Source organism: Hippichthys cyanospilos, chromosome 11 (assembly GCF_059441005.1).
Source record: "Hippichthys cyanospilos isolate Australia breed blue-spotted pipefish chromosome 11, RoL_Hcya_1.0, whole genome shotgun sequence".
Classification (NCBI taxonomy): domain Eukaryota; kingdom Metazoa; phylum Chordata; class Actinopteri; order Syngnathiformes; family Syngnathidae; genus Hippichthys; species Hippichthys cyanospilos.
The window spans coordinates 14,067,467-14,089,633 of NC_142379.1; the positions used below are offsets into that span (position 1 = coordinate 14,067,467).

Consider the following 22,167-nt stretch of genomic DNA (forward strand, 5'->3'; position numbering starts at 1 on the left):
AATTGTCCGTTCATATAAACATAATCATTAGACTATCGGATATAGATAATGCACGCCTCTTTTTTTATCACTGTGTTTTAATTGCTTTTGCAGAGCTTTGATATTTGCCCACATATAATTCCATGGGATTTTTCAAAGATGTAAGGGCGGCTCTTTGTTTAGCACATCCGCCTCGAGTCCCGAGTTGAAACCCACCCTGCTCGGGCCTTCCTTGTGTGGAGTTTGCATGTTCTCCCCAAGCCCGCGTAGTTTTTCTCCCGACACTCTGGCTTCCTGCAACACACCAAAAAACATTCATGGCAGGTGCATTGGACACTCTAAATTGTCCTTAGGTGTGATTGTGTGCATGACTGGTTGTCCGTCACTGTCTGCCCTGTGATTGGCTGGCAACGAGCTCAGGGTGCCCCTTTCCTACTGTTCACAGACAGGAAGTATAGACACCAGCAAGCCAGCATCCCTTGTGAGGGTAAACGGCTATAGAAAATGGACGGATGGATGGATGGATTTTCAGGGATCTATACTACCCAAACACAGCTGGGACAAGACCTTGCGAGTACAAGCGGTGTATATGTAGTACATAACTTCTAATGAGATGCTGTGGTGTGACCTCACGGGCAGTTCATTCTCAAAAACACTTCAATATGTAAATACAACCCTACAAAGAAGTGAATCCTCCACAGTGGTGTGAAAGACTCATCACCAATTATCACATCGTTTGATTTTGGTTCTTGCTGCTAAAGGTGGTACAACTTGCTATTAGGTTCAGGGTGCAATTATATTTTCACATAGGGTCAGAGGTTTGCGTTTATTTTTGTAAAGGCTCATCAAGATGCTTTTTGGTAAATGTGAGACGAGCCCTTCTAGAGTTTTTTATTTTTTTTAATGACAGCAGTGAATTTCGCCTGGAATCCTCTCATGGAAGCCATTTTTGGCCATTTTTGTCTTTCCTATAGTGGTAATGAAAACTGACCATAAGTGAAGCCAGTGAGGCCTATGTTTTGGATGTTTTTTGGGGTTCTTTAGTAACCTCCTGGATGAATCGTCATCAAATTCATGGAGCAATTTTCATTGGTTGACCGCTTCTGGGAAGGTTTGCCACTGGTCAGTTTTCTCCATTTGTGAATAATGGCATTGCTCTCTCAGAGCCTTGGAAATGATGGTGACAATCAAGTTTGGGTATGGCATGTGAAACTAAACTGAACTTATTTATCCTTGGTTGGGTTGATGAAAAGAAACCTTTGTGAGTGACAAATCAACTAAAAAAATAGAAATTAAGGGTCAAATAATTGTTACAGCATGAGAACAAGACAGAGGTTGGAGGGAGAGAGCGAGAGATGGATGCATGGTTGTAAAACCGATTTGTCAACAGAACGTGGAAGGGCAGTGCCTTTCCCACCTCGAATCATCACGGACTACAACTGCTACTCTTACTCACTTCAATGTGGTCTGCATTCCACACCTCTGGATGGGTTGCACCTGGCAAAGATATGTCTAAATTCCATTGCACACTCACTTGTGTGTGTGAACACAGGCAAACACACAAAAGCATGGGCTTGTCATCTCAGACTGAGAGAGAAATAATCTTTGCTCAGGAAGGAATTTCAAAGTGCTGCACTCACAAACAGCTTATCATTTCGTTCAGTCGATATCTCAATAAAGATGGACTTCCCTGATATGATGTATACATTCCTATTGACTGCTGAGCAATGCTGCTATACTGGTTTGTGAGAGACATTTCAATCTTGTTTCTCAGAGTTCAGGTCACTCATCAACTATTCTTGTCCACACAGTATCAGAGTCAATAGAGACTATTGAAAAGACTCCAGGCTTTTCTTTTCAAGGTCTATGGTTGCATTTACACTGTCTGGCACCAACAATTTATCCACCCCCCCCTTCCACCAACTTCTTCACAAGTGAAGCAGTCTCTCACAGTTTGATGCCAGTTACAAAACAACATACCTGATAGGACAAAGTCTTCTTTTGCGACAAAAACGATTTTAACTGAAACCGACACCGCACTGCTAACAGCAGAGAGACAAAGAGCCCCTGTTCTCATACACAAATGCATCTCAGCACAATGCAGGGCTGGTTGTGTAAGAGGCATAGAGGATGACGCTAACAAAGTGAAGCATATTAGAGGATATAAAATAAGGGAGACAATACACGTGAATGGCAGAAGTAGTCCCCTGTTGAACAGAGAAAGCGATATACTTCTACTCAGTGGGGGAGCTGTTGCATAATGTTTTATTATGATAGTGTAGGCAGGCAATGATGAGCTTGACACACACAAACTAACATTTGTCTAATATTTCATGGTCATGTTCTTTCGTAGAAATACAAACATGTCCACATTGTAAGGGTCCCACTGTGACCTTTGGTCAGTAACTATATCACCTGATGTGGAAAAGACGGAAATTGGCAACTGATGTCTGCTGATGGAAACGCTCAGTCAAAGTAGCATAAATATGTTAGCCGCGTTAGTTAGCCGCATTTACTACAGCTGTACCAAGTTATTGGCTGCAGCGACCAAAGAGTATAAGTCACACCACTGCAGGCTACTGTGCCACTAAATTGATGCCGTGATTGTATCTCATCCTGCGGGTCAAGGGTGTGAATTAGCCACCGAAATCCACTGCCTCCCGCCATCAAAAATGGCTTCATGTGGCGTACCATGTACATACCAAAATCTCATCTCATTTTTTCATTTTTTTGGGTCCAGTGGTGTCCAGTGGTGATGCAAAAGCGTTTTCCTCAATTGGAAAATTGACATGTTGCCACACAGATGATTTAAATGTAATCGAAGCATCCTGCATTTCTCCTTTCTCCTTTTCGATTAATGGCGGATTGCAAACAACGTTTAGGGGCATACCACCACCTACTGTACGAGAGTTAGCACTCATGCCCATCCATCAACCTCAATGCCCCCCATTAAACTTCTGGCTCAAGAAGTCGGACCCTCTAAAAAAATTGAAAAGGAAATGAATCTTGTGACATCTTGTGAATCTCGTGAGATTTTGTCTCGCAAGAGCCCGTCCCATCCCTAATATATATACTGTATAATATATAATGTATATATGAACACAGAGAAAGATAAAACCTGAACAAATACACAGAACCATTAGAGACAATTAGAGTAAAGACAGGAGATTGGAGAACAGGATAGCTTAGTGGAGCCACAAATAGCAGGCTAGTCCCAGAAGAGCATTCAGAGTTTGGCTGGCAAGGGAGATAAAGGAACTAATCGGGCCTTGGTGGGATCATAGACAACTCTGAAACCACTTATGGACAGTTTGTACAAAACCATATGTGCAGATTGCTGTAACTTGACTATTTTTTTTTGTTCACAAACAGATTAAATTTATCATGATCGATTAAAAAAAATGTGAAAAAAAATCAAGCCAATGGCATGATTACATGTGTCATCAGTAACATTAAAAAAGTTTATTCAAATTACATCTAAAACATCTCAATCACCGTTTATCAAAATGTAACATCATCTGTCCTCATTTCTCTTCATTTAGTGTTTGGCTTTTCAATGTTTCCATGTTGTCTGGCTATCAGTGTGGTAGTGGCATCATCTAAATGAACTCTTATGTTTTTATCTTTTTATGGAAATAATGAGCAGCCCAACAATTTGTATACAAACAATTAACCTATTTTGTGAAACCCGTTTTGTTGTTTTAATTACGTTTTGCCCACTTTAGTATGACACGGCGACAGCAAGCTTTACCCTACGTAGCCTCGTTAAAAACAAGGTTTGTTGTAAAAATGGTGATGCTGATGTGAAATCATTTAACAGACCGCAATCACACCTAATGTCACACACTCCTTGGCTTGGGAATCCCAGTGGTGACTAGCAGCGTAGGTGTGAGGAATTACATTAACTGTGGTCCTGTTTTATTTTGGGTTACGAGAGGCATGTTTATACTCAGGGCTGATATTACTTGATTTCTGCAAATTAAAACACAGTGCTTTTTTATTTTAATTAATTTTTTTAATAAGGCCCCTGTCAGTCAAAGCATCTTAACTCCATGTGGGCACCCCGGCTTTTTCCCATACTCCAAAAAACATGGCAGATGTATTGGACACTCTAAAATGCCCTTTGGTATGATTGGGTGCGTGAATGGTTGCTCGTCCCAGTGTGCCCTGTGATTGACTGGTAACCAGTCCAGGATGTCCCGATTTGAAAGCTTTTGTCTCTCCTGTCATCTATGGGCTTGCCTGCATTTTCCTGGGAAACTTCAGCTTCCTGACAAATTTAAAAAACCTGGCTGCTGAGTTCATGGAATTAAGACTTTAAAATGTCCTTAGAAATGAATGGATTTTTTTTTTCTGTAGAGAGAACTCAAATAAAGTGGATCTGCTTTTGAAGAGAACAATTTAGAATTTTCAAGAGTCGAGTGGAATTCAGTATGTGTCAACTCTTTTATTTTGATTGGGAAATATGAATGCTGAGCTGGTCAATACTTTGTCCCTGGGCTGCACATCAAATTCCAAGCAGGGCTTTTGCAACAGTGGCCTCTAGTGTAGCAATTTGTAAAATTGATTTTTGCCGTTGAGGGAAAAAAAAATCTAAAACCTCTTATAACTTTGCATCCAAAGAAAGAATACACTTTCGTCAACATAATTATTTTGATGATACATATATTTTTTTTCTGGATGATTGAGATACGAGCACTATTGTATAACATTTTCCACAATTGCTGATTAAAACGTGTTTTCTTTTCCAATCTTTATAAACAGTAAGGGAATTATTATACACACATACATTGTGCAATCGCTATTAATATTCTACCTGTAGAAGATCGCTGTATTCGTATCAACTATTTTACTCCCACAGATGATCCATCAAGTCGCACTTCCTGATCCACCTGTTTGTCAGGTAGTTCGTTTGGCTCCGCAACGGAGACTTGAGTCACGCCAAACTGCAACCAATGGAAGGACCATTTCTTAAGCTTTGACGCAGTTTTTTTTCCCCTTTCTTTTAATCCAAATGTTGTGTCTACCACAAGTGGATGTTTCGCCAACTCCTAAAATGTGTCGACAGTGCCGCAGGAATGGTTCACCCAAAGACGTACTACTGTTCCATTTGTTCGTTTTTCTCGGTGAGTAAACAGGCCATAGTTCGGCTTTCATGTTGTTTTGTCAAGAGAATTTCATCCACGCCTAGGTTATTTGTTTAATTTTTGGCGAAATAGCTGTAATGAAATATCAAAATGATTTCTTAAAAAAATTGCGAGTGTCGGGGTGCACCAAACCTTTATTTATATTTTCATATACTCGGGTTTTGCCATTGAACAAAAAATTGTATGCTGTTTGTTCGAGCAGTAGCTACACGACCGCACAAAATCACTATTTCTTGTTTTATTTATTTTGTAAAGTTTGTATATAGGCCTATTTGTATTTTCGCGCACATGGGGCGTCCACATGAGTATGACACGTGACCCTAAATGCACCTTTACCACATGCAAATGAAGCCACGTCACAGTAGCGAATATATTTAAGCATACTCATCTATTTTAAGTTGGTAAAATATTGTTTGAATGTAATAATAATTGTGATATATTAAAAATAATTTTGATTGTGTAAACAACTAGGGCGACTTGATGTAGTCATGGTTAGCACTTCTGCCTCAGAGTTAAGGCATCCAAGTTCAAATCCACCTTGCGACCCTTGTTAGGGGAAGCAGCTCTAGAAGATGGATGGCCGTCTAATCAGACAGTCTCTAATATACTTATTTGTATATGATCTGGGTGTCTGATAAATGTTGCTGTCATCAACATTTCTTGCATGTTTCGATGTGAATTAGCACTGATTTCTGATTATAACACAGCCACATAAGACAGTATATTTTTTGTGTCCTTATTAATTTCTTGTCTTGGTTTTGTACGGCTGCATGCTGTTGATCTATGTATTGTTCTTGGTATGTGGCGATGTTTGTTTTTAAAGTGCTTATGAAATGAATTTGATTTGATACAGTCGGACTAGAAGTTTGTACTGTGTATTCATTGCGCAACTTTCCAATTTTACAAGCTTACCATTTGCTAGCCAACACAAGATACTGTAGCCATGGTCAAAAGTCATATTCTGCATACTTTTTTAAATGTCTTTGGGGGTTTCATTTGTTTTTTTTTTTGTTGTTCTTTTTTTAATGATCCATCCATGGGACAAGTTTGTGAATATATCTACTGCACTAAACCTTTTGTTTTCTTCTTACTTTGCCAAAAGACTAAAACACACCTGCACAAACTCTTACTTTTGTTTTTCCTTCCATGTTCTTTGTGTGATATCTGTGTTTTTTTTCTGCAGCTCCTTCACTTGTCACCTCAATCACAGTGAGTTCTCCAGCAGAGCTCCATGCATCCAAAGGAGACACCGTCACACTGTCCTGCACTTTCACTTCCACTAGTCGACCCACTAGCAAAATGACTATTGATTGGTCGTATAGACCCCAGTCTGGAGGTCCACCACAGACCGTAAGTGAGGATCTTGTGTGCTGAAGTAAACACTGCTAGTAAACTAAAATAATTCAAGAATAAATATTAAAAGTAGCAGTGAGTTAGTCTGAATTCAGTTTACGTAATTATTTATAGCCTTTGTCGGTAATTAATCACAATGAATCACATTTATCTCAATAACAAATGCCTTTTTTTAACAATGGACAAACAGTTTGTCAACTTGGATAACAGTTGTTGCTGTTCTATCTTGAAGTTCTTTACTCTAGGTGTCATGTGGCATGTGTGTAAATTGTTGGCTGTTGCCAAAACAAAGATTAAGACATTTCAGATGTCTGAGGATTAACATTGCAAAACATAAAAGCAGAAACAACAACAAATCACAAACACAAATCAGTGTTTTACTTATTTGTGCAGTTCATTCCCATTCATCATGGTAGGTACCAGTAGTGAATGCTGGTCATTCAATGATCGGGAGCTTTTTTTTTTCCTGGCCTACATCATAAATGTGTTTATTTGTAAACATTTATATCTACATTAAGCTATTCCAGGGAATATTTATTGAAATTTACAAACTGCAGTACACACCACCTCATTTTTGGGGAGATAAGAGGGGAGCATTTCAAGGGAAGTTGGACTTTCTTTACAGTTTTAGAGAAATCGCTACTGTCGGACATGTTCTAGGTAATATATGGAAAACATTGTTTTATAATATAACCTTTCCACAACACATTTAATATTTAAACACACATTTTTAGACATGCTGTTATTCTATTTGAAAACAAAAAATGCAAGGATAAAATGTATAGTTAATATTGAAAACTACTGTGATACCTCTTTATGTCAGTAATGCCAATGTGTAGGATAAAATAGCAGAATATGATTTCAAGAGTAGAGATCAGGTATGTTCATGTTCATGAGTCAAAAGCCAGCTGTCTCTTTTTTTGCATTCTCAATGGCCACCTAACACTTTCCTCTCCAGTTTTATTTTCTCATTTGTCAGATAGTCTTCATCTCACCTCTTCTCTTCAGCAGGACAAGTGCTAGAAAATGGATGGCTGGACGGATGGATGAACGTCTGTCCGTCCATCCATTTTCTACCACTTTTCCTAGCTGACTTTTCACGCCAATTTGTCCGATTGCGCTCTGGAAATGTGGAAGGAAGGATTTCAACGCATTGTATCATGTTTTGAGTAAATCTTAAAGATGTGTTGTTATGAAAGGTCATCCATTACTCTCAAAACCCAATCTGCAGCGGAAGTATTACGGCAAGACTTAGACAACTGCACTGTTGTTAGAGAAACAGATTGAGAACCACTTCTTTCTTGAACTAACAGAAAATGAATTGAATGAACTGAGAAGTAAAATTGAGGTACATGTAGACTTTAGAATACATTTATTTCAGCTCTTCCTAAGTGTACGTGTCTTCTATCAAAAAGAAAGATTTTGTAATATATGTAGTTGTTTCTAGATAGAAGGTCAGAGCTTACTGGAACTTGTCACACAGGCTTTTAGCTTCCTGAGCTATCATCGTTCTATATCCGCATTCTGTTTCCACTCCTATGTTTTATACATTCTATTCAAAGTAAGCGATTATTTAGACTGTTTGTTTTTTAACTTTTGGCTACTAGAATTCCTTTTAAAATTGGCCGTACTCTGTGGAAATGAAAAGTAAAACAATGACTTCACTGCTGTGTGTATTTGGCTATGTTAAGATTGACACATGACAAAGTAAATATGTTGGCACTCAAACAGGTTCCTCCTTCACCCAAAGCCCATTTGCGCCAAAATTACTTCATTTCCTAGAACACAATGTAATATATGAATCCCCTCATTTGGTGTATATCACCAATGAACATTTATGTCAATGAGGCAGAAATCCCTGCATTCAAATATAAGACCAAAACTATACAAGGATTCTATTATAGGGTTGTTCGGTTGACCAAGTCGGGTAAGTCAACAGATTTGCACAGTGTTGCAATGGTGGCCACAAGTTTGGAATAATTTCCAAATAAAAAAAAAAAAAAAAAGAAATTATAGTAATCTTCGGTAATTGCAAAGTGGATCTTGACTTTTGTCACACTTAAACACAAAATATCCTTATGCAAAGACCACCTTGATGTACAACTCGATTTGTTGGCTAATGACTTGGTACACCATGACAACGTGACACTATTTGTGTGCTTAAAAACATATATTGGTTTAGTAGCAGATTTCTTTTTCGGTATTTCACAAAACGTATGAGGAACTTATTTTTGGCAATGACAATTATGGTACAAACAGTCAAAGCTCCCCGATGAAGTTCTAGATCCAGAGTAAGGTTCCTGTATTTAAAAATAAATAATGAATACAAATCAAAAAAAGACTGAAATCTCACATATTACTTCCATGTGTTATAAAGGCGACACCAAGCATTTTAATAGACTTGCATGCAATCATTTAATATGTTTAGAAAATCTTTAGACGAGAGCAGTTTCATTTATTTCACTCTAATCATAGCGATTTATAATACAACAAATTCTCCCACTGGATTGTCGCATTAGAGCCTTGACAGAAGGTTTTTATAACGTACCAAAATGGAATTTTGCATCAACTCTGTCTGCTTTGACACATCCTATTCTGTGTTAGTGTCATTTCTGCAGTGCAGTGGTCCACAAAATAACTGGGATCCTGAGAAGAAATTTGTGTTTTGGTAAAGTCCGTTTACGTTTATTTCTTTTAATTTATAGTTACAGTCCTTTCCATTAAAAAAAAAAAAAAAAAAAAAAAAAAAAATTCACTGCATGTGCATCATCTGTATCTGCCTTATGCTCATTTCCCATTTCGGCTTAGCCTCTGTGTATTTCAGAGGGTTCCCCTGTAAGCTTTTGTGAACAGCTACATGAATTCCTTTCCTCTATGGAGGTATTGTGGTCTTGCAGAACGCCATCCGTGTTTCCATTCCAGCCCATAACAGCACTCAATCCTCTAACTGTGCTCAATCAGGGTTGAGCCTCATTGACCAGTCCACTAAAAACTACCACATGATTTAAGGATTTCCTTTTGAGCTTGAAGGGAGCCATCAAGTGTGGTTCTGTGTAATTGCATTTGGACCACTAGAATACATACTGTGGTAGTTGCAACCCTATATGCCATCATTTCCTATAGGAGCACTCAGAGTGAAGTGAAGGCTAATGTTTTGTGGCTCCTACTAATGTGGAGTATTGTTGGTTTAGTCATTAAGAGACAAAGTTGCCTAGTCTCAAAGTGCATAGGCGGATGAGAAGAAACAGACTAGGGATTGATATGTTGCACGCGCATGCATGTGTGTCCCAACATGTCATAACCTCACAAAGCTCTTGAGCTATTACAAAAAGGCGCTACACCCAATCCAAATATTTTGTTTCATTTATTACAGATAGATACGCATTGTGTAGAAGTCTTGTCAGTCTGATCTTGTCTGTGAATGCAACCCATTCTGAATGTTTACAATTTCTATTTTCTGTCCAGTATTTATTCTCCATCCAATTTCATTAGGTGATTTAGCAGGTTTATATGTCTGAGTCTCCCTGGTCGTATATCACGGTGGCCCTGACTTTGAATAAGCATGTGAAAAGCTCCATCGTAACTACAATTATTCAGCCAAAGCTATCATAGTTGCCACAGTGCTTCAGTTGTCTGCTCAGTTAATTTGGTTCAAATGAGGATTAATTTGATCGATGGCGGAAGGCGAGTTGGTTGTTCAATTACATAACAGTGGAAGCGCATTGCCAAATGGAGCAGTGACCATCTGATGTCGAAAAAATAATGCTTAAACAACTGTTACTCTTGGAAATCATTTAAAATCAATCTTTATCATACATTAGTAATCGTTAGTCTTACGGCACCATTTCCTTTCTATAATAAATAATTACTCAAATGTAATCTCTGTTTTTAGCACATAGGGGGGCTCTATTGTATATTCAAAGACAAAGCTATTTTTACTCAAGTGTTAAAAATGGTGTATGTTTTTTTTCATGCTTGCAATTTAGCCATTTATCAATTTAGCAAGTAAGAGTGTGCAGTCTGGTTCTCAGGCATACCAATGGCATTTCCTTTTACTCATCTCTGCACGTGACAGTTTGGTGGTTGAAAGTACACTAAACCTTACATGAAACACATCTAACTATAGCAGCAGGTGGTGTGGCGAATTTGATATGGGTGCAGGCAGATAGTGTGCATTCTGTGCTTGGCGGACAAGTGTGGCGGATCTATTCCTGTGCTCAATGATAAAAAAAAAATAATAATAATATTAATACATTTCAGACAAATCATATACAGTATTCAATGTGGTGTTTAAAGTATCCTTTTAATTTAACCAAAAAACCCTTCTTAGGAGTAAGAATCCTTTTTTTTCCTTTATTATTTATACCTGCACATTTATGACACTAGACCTGGTGTCCATCCTGGAGTGGAGGATTGCGAGGTATGGTCATGTTACATGGATTTGCCCAAACATGCGATTGTTGTGGCCAAGCTAAGATGTTTACTTTGAGCTCTCTATATTCTCAATGATTAAATAGAATAGAATACTTCCGTTGTCATTGTACAGGTGTACACCGGAAAAAAAAAAAAAAAAAAAAGCAAGTTTTGGGCTTGTGCTGTAATCACTGGCAGATGTTTTGGAACCACTGTGTGTGAAAGGACTAAGCCGGTGCTAGGCAACCCCATTCCTAGATAGCTGCATACCTGCATGTTTTTGATGTCTTTCTCTTACATCACACCTGATGAAAAAAATAGGTCATAAGCAAGCTCTGCAGAAGGCTGATAATGAATGATCCTGATCATTTGAATCAGGTGTGTTATCGAAGGAAGAAGTCATTGAGTACATGCAGGATAGCGGTCCCCTAGGACTGGCAGTTTTCCATCCCTGAACAAAGCTAATATTGCTAATGCTGATTTGCATGCATTCTACTTACTTATGGTACTGAGGTGTTTTGACAACTCATAATTTTAGCTCACAGGTATCCTCTTACCCAGAGGCATGATGCTATCATTCATCGCCTTCTGACAAATGGAATTGTTGCTATGTCTTTATTTTTGGGCTTGATCTCCTATTTTTTGTGTGTTTTTCTTTCTTTTTTTTTTTCCTGTTCATTTTGTCTGGCTTGATGTTTTCCATTGTTGATGACCCATCTTGGATATTGGCAGCATGTGAGAGCTTTGTTTTATGTGGATTTCCTCCACCTGTCTGTCCTTATTGTCCGTCATGATGCTGATCTGGTTGTGGAGTATTCTGATTATGAATTGGTTTTTGTTTTGTTTTGTTTTTTTTGCTGAGGGATTTCTGATGTCACTGCTCGATGTGTCTGGGTTTTTTGGGAATGGTGATTTTGATGCTGCTATCTTCGTGATGTACAATGTGATGTACTGTATGCTTAAGTGAAGGATATTTACTTATTTTGTTTCTTTTTCATGTGTGAATTGTATGTCCAGTCTGTTTTAACTGTATTTCCACAATATCATCAATTTAAAATTTTCAGAGTGTAGGTTTATATTGCAGGTGGTCTTTGAATGGCTTTGATTTCCAAGTGCTCCTTGAAAAAATTGCTCACAATTGCGGAAAGCAACAATCAATATTGTCAACAAGGTCAGAGAATTTTCCTTTTGCTGAAGAAACGCTTTGTCTGAAAATTGGAAACTTAAAACCTATTTTAAAATATAAGACAAAGAATGATTTAGCTCAATTAAAAAAAAAAAAAAAGGTTTATGTTGCTATTGTCTTCATTATGCCATCCACGGCACAGCTATTGAGGGGGAAAAATACACACGCCATACACTAGCCGGATGGAAAGTGGTCATTTAGTCACAGCAGTGATCTGTGATCACCATGGCCAGCTTGACATCATCTGCCTATACGTTTTTTTGCGCTTTGACCTCCAGCAAGTTTGTGAGAGGTAAATTGTGTGTAGCCAACTGCATGCATCTACCGAAATACCATCACTTGGGATGACACGTCTCTCTGCACAGTTAGACCTAACTTCACCCCATACTTACTCTTGCCATGGATAGAAAAGCCTATGTTTGAGAAGTCACATCATCACCTAAAGAAGAGAGACACTTTCCATACAATTTCCATACAAATCTGTACACACAATTGTAGAAGGTTAAGGTTATATCAATGAGTATATTTACATTTGATTGCTTTGTCTGAACTTTTACAGGGGGGATATAAACTGTTGAAATTGCTTGCATTGTACCAAGTCTGAAATACCAATGCACATGTTTGCACTGCTTGGATTAGTGGTGCAAGGCTTAAATTATTGGCTGAGGTAAATTCATTGATGATGTTGCAGCATGTAGTACATTCAATTTAGTTGTTTTTTTTTCTCATTATATAAGTACAGTACTGATTTTTGGGTATAGAGCAGGGGTGCCAAACTTGCCAAAATTTTAGTTCAGGGACTACATGGAGGTAATTTTTCTCTCCAATGGGCTGGACTGGTAAAATAATGGTACACCGTATAACTTAAACGATTATAGCTTCGCATATATGTGGATTTTTTGGGGGCGGCACAGTGGAATAGCAGTTAGCATGTCGGCCTCACAGTTCAGGGTCCCAAGATGAAATCCAGTTTGTGTCGGCCTTCCCGTGTGGAGCTTTCCTGTCCTTTCCGGCTTCCTCCCACATTCCGAAAACATTCATGCTAGGTGTATCAGATATTCTAAATTGACCATAAAAGTGCCCAAAATAATTTCCATTCTCTGACCGTTGTTACTGACCATTCTACTGTATTGTAATGTTGGAAAAGCTGTGCACTTTCCAGCAGGCTCGACAGCACTCTGTAAATACTGTAGCGGGTGTTGCTCTTTATTTGCATTTGTTTCTGTCGCTTTAAGTGGGGAGACTCGGTGTGGGTGTTGGCCTCTAGCAATTCTTAAATGAATATGCATTCTGTTACCGCTTGTGGGAATAGAGTGACTGAAGAGCGTCAGCGATTGTGTCATACTGTCACCATACACGCAGGCATTAAAATATTTGTTAACCTCATCATAGTGCAATTTCCAGACAGCACATACCTTTGTAATGTTTCCTACTTGTAAGATCTGTTTCAACTTATGTAGTTCTTATCACACCTCCTATATTAGTCTTGTGTTGGTATCACAAAAAACACCAAAATGAAAGAGCAAAAGTTAGATGAGGTATGAAATCTCGTGTGCTTGTTTTGCAATCTGTTTAACATATGTAAAGTATCAAATGTTTTGAACATGGCATTTGGAAGTAATTGATGGAATGAGCACTTTTGTGTCAACCTGATAACTGATGACTTCCCCTCTGCCGCCAATGTCTTCAAATGAGCTTATGGAACATTGATCATTATATGTCCTGTTGACATGTATGCCTTTATGCTTCTAGCATTTTTTTTTTTTTTTGTGAAATGTAAGACAAGTATTGAAATTGGCTGGAAATCAATAAGATCCTGTCTAAGCTGCTTTGAGAGTACAGATGATGGCTCTTGGGAGTAAATCTTATTTGGCGAATAATACAAAAGCGTTTCAGTTTCCCATCTTGCTGATCATGTTGCCAGTTGGTAAGAAAGTTTGATGTCCCATGTTTTATAGAGTACATTCTGTCAATTGCAGTCAAATGTTTTTCATTGGTTCTTGACAAGATGGACTTGGTTGATGAAATGTCCCTAATAGTGTTGCTCCAGGTAATGGCAGTGGCGGGCCGTGAGTTTTGGACTTAGGCCTTCAGTGGGTTTTTAAGCTGGGGTGAGAATACGTGACTGTCTTGCGATTCAAATTGTCTCCGATTTCTTGTTTGTTTTTTGTTTTTTTTGGCTCTACTTTTTGATGCAGAATTGATTTTTGATTAAGAATGATTTGAATCGATTCAATTAATGATTTCTGCTTCAATCTATAGATGTACAAAGAATCATCCTCCTACTTTCATCTACTTTGCAAGACAGAATAACAAAAGGAGACAAAAGTGGTTTTTTTTTTTTTTAAACTTATTAGTTTTTGATTTGTATTTGTGTCCCTTTTCCCACAAAAACAAAATATGGACCACAACGGCTAATCTTTAAAGATAGTTATACATGTTCTAGGCTTTTATTTAAGATGTAACACATTTTTATAATATCCATTTTGCGACATTTAAAATTGAGTCAGAGTCTTTGTTGACGAGAATCTGTTTGAGAATTTTATGTGAGGGAGCTCAGTTGGGCCCCCCCCTTAGTATTTAGTGACCTAATCAACCTCTTAAAACAATGCCTTCATGTCACAGAATAATGTAAAAAAGAAAGAAAAAAGGCTAAATAACTGGCTAAATTGAGACTTAACTGCTGAAAACCACTTTGCAGACTCACAAACAATTGCCGGTAGAATCTTCTTTCCAAGAACTCCCGCAGCACCAGCCGAGAGGCCAAGGTGGCATTAAAAAAGAAAAGTTGAAATTGATCAATTTGAAAATCTCCACTCCTACCTACAGTAACTATCTTAAGTGCCAAAAACACATTTCTGGATTCAACTACTCCAACCAGAAACTGTGTTGGTTGACTTAGCCTCACAAACTCCAGTTTCCCTTGAAAAGGAAACCTTAAAAATACGTTTTCAATCATGGTGTATTTCTGCACTACACCGTTAATCCAACGGTGATGGATGCAGAGTTCAACCAAATCTGAATCTATACATTGCTGGACCACACAAGCAGCTCGGGACAACCTTATATTTTGTCATTAGCAAAGCATTGAAGAGATTTGCTTGACGTGATCAGCAGGAATGTATGTTTACAATGCAATAAAAAGAAGTCAATACATATAGTGGCATCTAGCATGTAAATTGAATACATGTATAGTAACATTTTAGAGGCTAGTCACGGTCAAAGTTTGGTCCATTATTCATGCTCCCTCTAGGTCTTTGTCAAAGATTAACTGTATTGAATGATTAAACTGTCTGAGATAGATGTGCAAGGTTATTATTATATAATAATAGTGAATATTTTTTCTTGAAAAATTGCCATATTGAAAATATAACAGGTGATTGAATATTTGTTGAGGAAACTGAAATATGGCCCCGTTAATATATAATCAAATCAATAATAATAATATAACACAACATAAAAGGAAATTGTAATTGTGGAGAACAGAAAGACAAAAAAATCCTTTTTTGTTTTCTTGTTTTGAGTTAAAATTTGTTTTGTTTTGGATATGTAACTTTTTTTTAATGTTGTTTCATCAAAGAATTATGACCCGCTACTTCAAAAATACATTTTAATCTGGCTCTTCATGGAAAAAAAGGTTGCAATGCCAGGCAACTAACAGTGATTCATTACTTTAATGAAATTGTACAATTACATTTATACTGAAAAAGATGTATAGAAAGTACAGTTGTCTCTTTAAAATGACAAGCAGTTGGGGCACAGGCCTATAGTGTTTCAATACCACAGTGGCATGATCAATTACTGCATTGTATAGTCTTTCAGATCTTAATGTGCGACTGTGAATAGTTACGACTCTTCTCATCATTTATGTGAGGCTATCTCTATAGTATGAGTTAATATTATGTATTACATTATTCAATATTGTTACATTTACTGTGAGTAAACCCAAACCCAGATATGATGACACAAAAGTGCTAACATGTTTTTCCCCTTCCTTTTACCAGTTTCTATTGAGATCAGATTTGTGTCCATGTTTCTTTCTGAACATTGGTCTCTTTACTGAGCTTGTCCCACCACCATCTGTTTCACCACCGGCTGCCAGACACTTTCTTTAGATGAAAATGTGTTGTTCATTAATTTAGAGTTATGGACAAATTTTCTTTTCTGATCATCAATGCAATAAAACTGCCCGTCACATAAAATTACTGGTCAATGTTGTGTGCCATTTCTTGTTTCGAGGTTTTTGAAACATTAACTTTAATCTAGCTATTCTCACAAGTAAGATTACAATAACTTTTATGATTGCTTTTATTGTTTTTCTTTTGTACTTTGAGATTTGCTTTTAAAATAAGTTGCTTTATAAGTGTGCAACACCATAAGGGTTTATGCAAAGCCAAGTTTAAGATATTCAGACAGATCTGCATTTAATTGACCATTTGTTAGCAACTTCCCGTTAAACATTTTCTTTATATGCCTCTCAGAGGAAATCACACCACGAAATTCTGGATCTACAGTACATGAAACTTTATCTCCCTTTTAGCTATTCGATCTTCACCATTTTTTCATTGATTTCCTAGGTGACATGTTTATTTATCTTGGCGTAGGTCTAAGTGCTCTTGTTGAAAAATAATATACTGTGGTGAATACAAATCAATGGCATGAATCTGGTTTTGTTTATGAATAGATTTGGGATCATCAACTTACTGTGCGGGGGCACCTAAGTTTACGGCAGAGTTCCATTTGCCTATTACTGACTTAAGCCAATTTTGTATATTGGTTGGAAGACACATTGCTCAGTAACAAAGTCATAATTATTGTCGATGTTTGTATGACAAACAACAAAAATTAGAAATGAAAAAAAGACTACTTTTGTGGTTGCCGCCCACAGTCAAAGGTGCGCAACTGTATTCATTTTGCACTGTTGTTGCTAAAATGCGGCCCTCATGTACTTATTGTTGCGTTTTAACATTTGAAAGCCTATTTTTGTGCCTTGTGTAAATCTATCATAAAATAAGGTCTAGCGCGCATGGATTAAGTTTTCTTCACTATTTCCGCAGATTAACTTGCTCGTCAAGCTGCTGATACCCCTCTACACCCCATAGCTGTGCTGCAGCCCAGAGAGTGGAGTGGAATGGGTGATTTCAAAACATATTGAAATCATGTTTTCAGTGATACAAAAAGTTTGAAGCATACTGTACTTTATTGATGAATAAAATACACTTATCTATCACATGTGCCCAGAGGGCAGAATCTTCATCACCATCAAATGCACTGGAATTGGGTTTTAGTACCTGGGTCACAAGCAGGGTAGTTTACTACTACTCTTAGCCACCAAATTTTCAAGTACACGGGAAGGTCCACTCGAATGCCATGCGGTCTGCAAAATACAGAAACACGCTAAGTGTGGCTTGCACCTGCTTAATAATCAAGATGGCGAGCTGGTGCTTCTCCAAGGAGTCTTCAGGCAGTAAGCGGGGGACACCCCGGTCTGGATACCAGCCAATTGCAGAGATGAATGACCACTCAAACTTCCATACACACCTAAAAGCAATTTGTATTGTCCAATACAGCCACTATGCATGTTTTTGGGTTTGTGTGAGGAAGCCAGACTACTCAATGTGAACCCACACAGGCACTGGGATATCATGAAATTTCCACACAGGAAGGCCAAAGCCCCAATCAAACCCAGAACTTCTGGACTTTGAGTCAGACGTGCTAACCAGTCTTCCACTATGCCTCCCGCCATTGTATACAGCCTCATTAAATTTCAATCAGTCAGCTGAGCTTTAAAGAGTTTCCATACGCTCCCTGCAATGTTCTCAAACCTAGTTGGGAAACAATGACATGAGAACCTAATTCGAGTAAACGAATAATTACTTCGCTTGGCAGACAGTTGAGCTTTAGTTTTTGAAAGGGAAAGAAGTGGCATCACAGTAAGAGCTGCAGCCTCTCCATTGAACAAAATAATATTGACGTTAACAAACCCTTTTTGCCTCCTCTTTTAAAGTCATTTGAAATAATTGACCTGTTTAGCCAGCCATTGCTTGGTGTAGAAAGTTCAGCTTTCGTGTAAAGTATTTTGCAAATATGATATCATAAGGCACTGTCAATCATTACATCATATGAAACTACATTATGCGAATTGAAGACAACTATACATCAGAATAATGGTCCTGCTGTCCTTCCTTGAAAAAGCACGTGAACAAGTATTTTGCTGTATAACCAACAAAAAAAAGTTGCTAGCACCATTGCCACTAGCGCAAAAATTAGAGCCATTTTAGTGTGGGGGTAAAAAAAAAAAATGTCTGCCCATCTTGCTGACACTGACGTACCATGTTAGGCATCCCTGCTTGTCCACCAATATATGAACCTCTAATATACTGCCGTTGCTTTGGCAATGGCAGACAGACTATTCTGTTTTTATGAACCAGTGGACCATCAAAATGGTTTTACTATTGTTGTGTGACAGAATTACAAGACAGTGTTGCCTATATATTTACCGCTCTTGACCACACCCCTTACCACTGTATGGAGGCATATTGATTGTTAATTCCTTTTCTGCTTTCCTCAGTTCTTCCACTTCTCCTCCCGTGCCTTCCCTCCTCTGGAAGGCCAGTTCAGGGAGCGCATTCAGTGGCGTGGAAGCCCGGCAAAGGGGGAAGCCTCCATCGCTTTGATCAATTCAACGCTGAATGATAATGGGACCTACACATGCTCAGTCCGAAATCCCCCAGATGTCCACGGAAACCCAAACTCGCATACAGTACTCACTGTCACGCCAAAGGGTAAGCTGTTCATGGATCTGCTTCAAATTACAACATCCATCCATCCATTTTCCATAGCCGCTTAGCCTCACGAGGGTCGCTGGCTTGTTGGTGCCTATCCCAGCTGTCTGCGGGCAGTAGACGGAGGACACCTTCAACTGGTTGCCAGCCAATTGCAGGGCACACAGGGACGAACAACCATTCAGGCACGCAATCACACCGAGGGACAATTTAGACTGTCCAATACAATACAATCCCAGGTAGAACCCACGCAGGCACGGGGAGAACATGCAAACTCCACACAGAGAGCCCGGAGTGAGCTCGACTTGAACTCGGGACTCTGAACTGTAAAGCGGACGTGCCAATCACTCCTCCACCGTGCCACCTCAAAAGATAACAAAGCAGAAATTTTGTTTTGTGCTCACACATTCAGATTGTAGCTGTCAAATCAGAACTCTTGCTCCCAAATGCACATTTGACATGAGCTTGAAGGTGGCTGTGTTTGCATGCAAACTATACATCAGAACGTGACACTCGGGCACGGCAGAGTGGAAACGTAACATTCCTTTGCCAACATGTATTTAGTGCAGCTGACTCATAAACAATTACTGTATTTGTGCATGTTTTTTTTTTTTAATTGACTCATACTATCAGCCTACCTACTGGAATACAAAAGAGTGTATTATCATAAAAATCCTAGTTGTGTAATAGATCACTCTGCGGTGGTGTGAAGAGGGTGTTTACTCTAAAACAGCTTGTTGATATGTATCTAAGTAGTTCTAATTCTCCTCCTCCTCAGCACCCAGTGTTCACTTCTCAGATATTGCAGTCCTCCTCTTTTTGGTCCTTATCCCTTCCACCATCATTGCCCTTATTCTGACTGGTCAGATGCTCTGCCCCGAGAGAGAGCGCAGCCAATCCAAGGGCTACAGATCAGCCATAGAGGTCGCAGATGGGTGAGTAGATTTGTTCAACCAATCATAGAAGTGAGTCCCTTGGGGTTTACCCAGCCTCGGGTTGGTATGGATTCACCTCTAAATTGCTTATTTTCACATAGGTTAAAGAATAATTAAGTTTGAGACAGGGATGGGATTTGAGGCAAGTTTCCTTGATAACACTGGCAGAATGAATGACCAATTAGCATTTAACTGCTTATTGCTATTAATCTCATGCTATAGGTTTCAGAGGCTGTTGGTGTTTAACAATAAATAGCCTCCAGATAAATAGCCTCAACTATTTTACATGGCAAGGCCACGGAATGAAGTGCCATGGTGACTTTATTCACCGAACTGGTCAGTTAAACGTGTATAATTGATCTTACGGTAGTTTACAACAAACCTGATTATTTCCTCGTCTCAAACAGTTCTTTACCAACATTTGCTTTCACTTTTTTTGACCTTTGCATTATACTGCAGTAATGTTCTCCGTGTCTTTTCTGTATTTAACAGAGAAGAGTATGACAATGACCAAGTGAGGGACAAATTCAGGGGGGCCACATGCTGTGACTTGGTTCTAACGGTAAAGTTACATCTGTTTCTCAGGCAAAAAATTTGCATTCGTCATTTACATGTCTTGTTTTCTCATTGTTTGTGTGCCCAGGACTCTGAGAGTGAGTATGATTACAGCCACGTGAAACAGAACATTCCTGGTACTGAAGGTTATGCTGAGTCCCAGTGCTAGAGTCCCTGGATTTGCTCTTTTGTAGATGTTTACACCTTCCAGTGCCTTTTACATGGTTTGTGCTGAATGGAAATCAATGTTGAATTAATGTACGTGTCAACATCTCAGGAGGTCACTTTGGTAAAGAGGTGCACGTGACGTTATGAAGGAAACCTATTTTGTTTAATTTATTGCCTGTGTTATAGCTGCTAACGTCTTATTGAGTTGTCACTTGTCACATCTCATGTCATTGTTTGATCTTGAAATAAATACTTCACTGAATGCCACTTAAAATTACTATTACTGTACATAATTTGTATATAGGATGTTGCTTTAGTTTTGTGAAATTATGATTTATTTTTTTTATGCAGTTGAACTATTCAGATTTGTTTTTGAGAAGCTTTCGCTACAGTACGTTTTAATGAACACATTATTTTCATTAATGAAGAACCATCCCTGACCTTTGAGTGAGATGCCTAGTCAGAATAAGATTCCTAGGGCAAACTAGTCTGTTGGTAAAGTTAATAGCATACGGCTGCAGTTTCCTCCTCGTTCTGTTTGTTCTGTTGAAGTATTCATGAATGGAAATGCTTTCGATCTTCATAACTGTTTGTGAGGATTCCTTTAAAAACTCTCAAGGACAGACTGGAGTTGTATGACATAAGAGTGATTACAAAAGGTCCAAATAAACTGCAAGAAAAGAACATGCACAAAGCAATGCTGTCTCATTTATTTTCACTTTCTTTTTCAGCTCGTTCTCAACCCCCAAGTGTTTAATAATTCAAGCACTGCCATGCGGTAATAATTATCATTCCTACTTCATCTGAACTACCATGGCAACAGCTTACTCACGCCAGGCAGAAATAATATTTTGGAAAATAATTCAATAAATAAACTATTACAAGGTCTGCTTAATTGTGTTAGTACAGTAGGTTATTTCACGGATCTATCATTCTGGATATGCGATCATTAAGTCAGATGAACAAATTAACATCTAAGCTCCTCAAATGACATGTTGCGTATGCAATATTTATGCACTCAAGTGTTTGGCCCAATTTGTTGCACTTAATTGGTATGTAGCAGGATGTGAAAGATGTAACCCAGACTGATCACCTTTCAGTCACAGCACTCGTACATTCAAATTCACAATGAGGGACTATTTGGAATCTTTAGTGGGGGGCAAACAAAAAATGAGAGAGAATCAGTCCACATGGGCACTACGGAAACACATGAACAGTGCCTACATTCAAGTTCAGTATCTGAAAGCCGATTGCGCTTACAGTATTGCACAATAAGAACAGATCATAAAGGCGCTATGTAAAGAGGAACATAGGTGGGACCTTGAACATGATTGATTGCAAGTCTTGCACAAACTGTAAATTAGCAAAGGTAATGCTGTGTAAATTAAGGTTGAACAATTGCTGAGTCAGCGGACTGACTTCTTGAGTTTCGCCAGACTGACACAGTGCAAGTGTACTTGTGTCAGGTGTAATGTCCTGTCTTGTCCATTGTCATTGACTTGAGGATGGCAGCAAAATTGATGTTGATCTCCTGAGTAATTGTCCTCTAAGATCAAACACAAACTATGGGTGGCACAAATAAAATGCACAATACGGATGACAAATTAGTGAATCTTTGTACGGATCAACAATAAATGTTAGAGAAA

The 22,167-nt window shown here is 38.4% G+C and overlaps 1 protein-coding gene across 1 annotated transcript; it reads left to right on the forward strand.

The window, feature by feature from the left end:
* Positions 1 to 4,853: 4,853 nt before the first annotated feature.
* On the forward strand, positions 4,854 to 21,219 carry mpzl3 (myelin protein zero-like 3). Its single transcript, XM_088426793.1, has 6 exons — positions 4,854 to 5,105; positions 6,310 to 6,476; positions 18,650 to 18,863; positions 19,642 to 19,798; positions 20,291 to 20,360; positions 20,442 to 21,219. The coding sequence occupies exons 1-6, from the start codon at positions 4,994 to 4,996 to the stop codon at positions 20,520 to 20,522; spliced, it is 801 nt and encodes a 266-aa protein (XP_088282919.1). The 5' UTR covers positions 4,854 to 4,993; the 3' UTR covers positions 20,523 to 21,219.
* Positions 21,220 to 22,167: the final 948 nt, after the last annotated feature.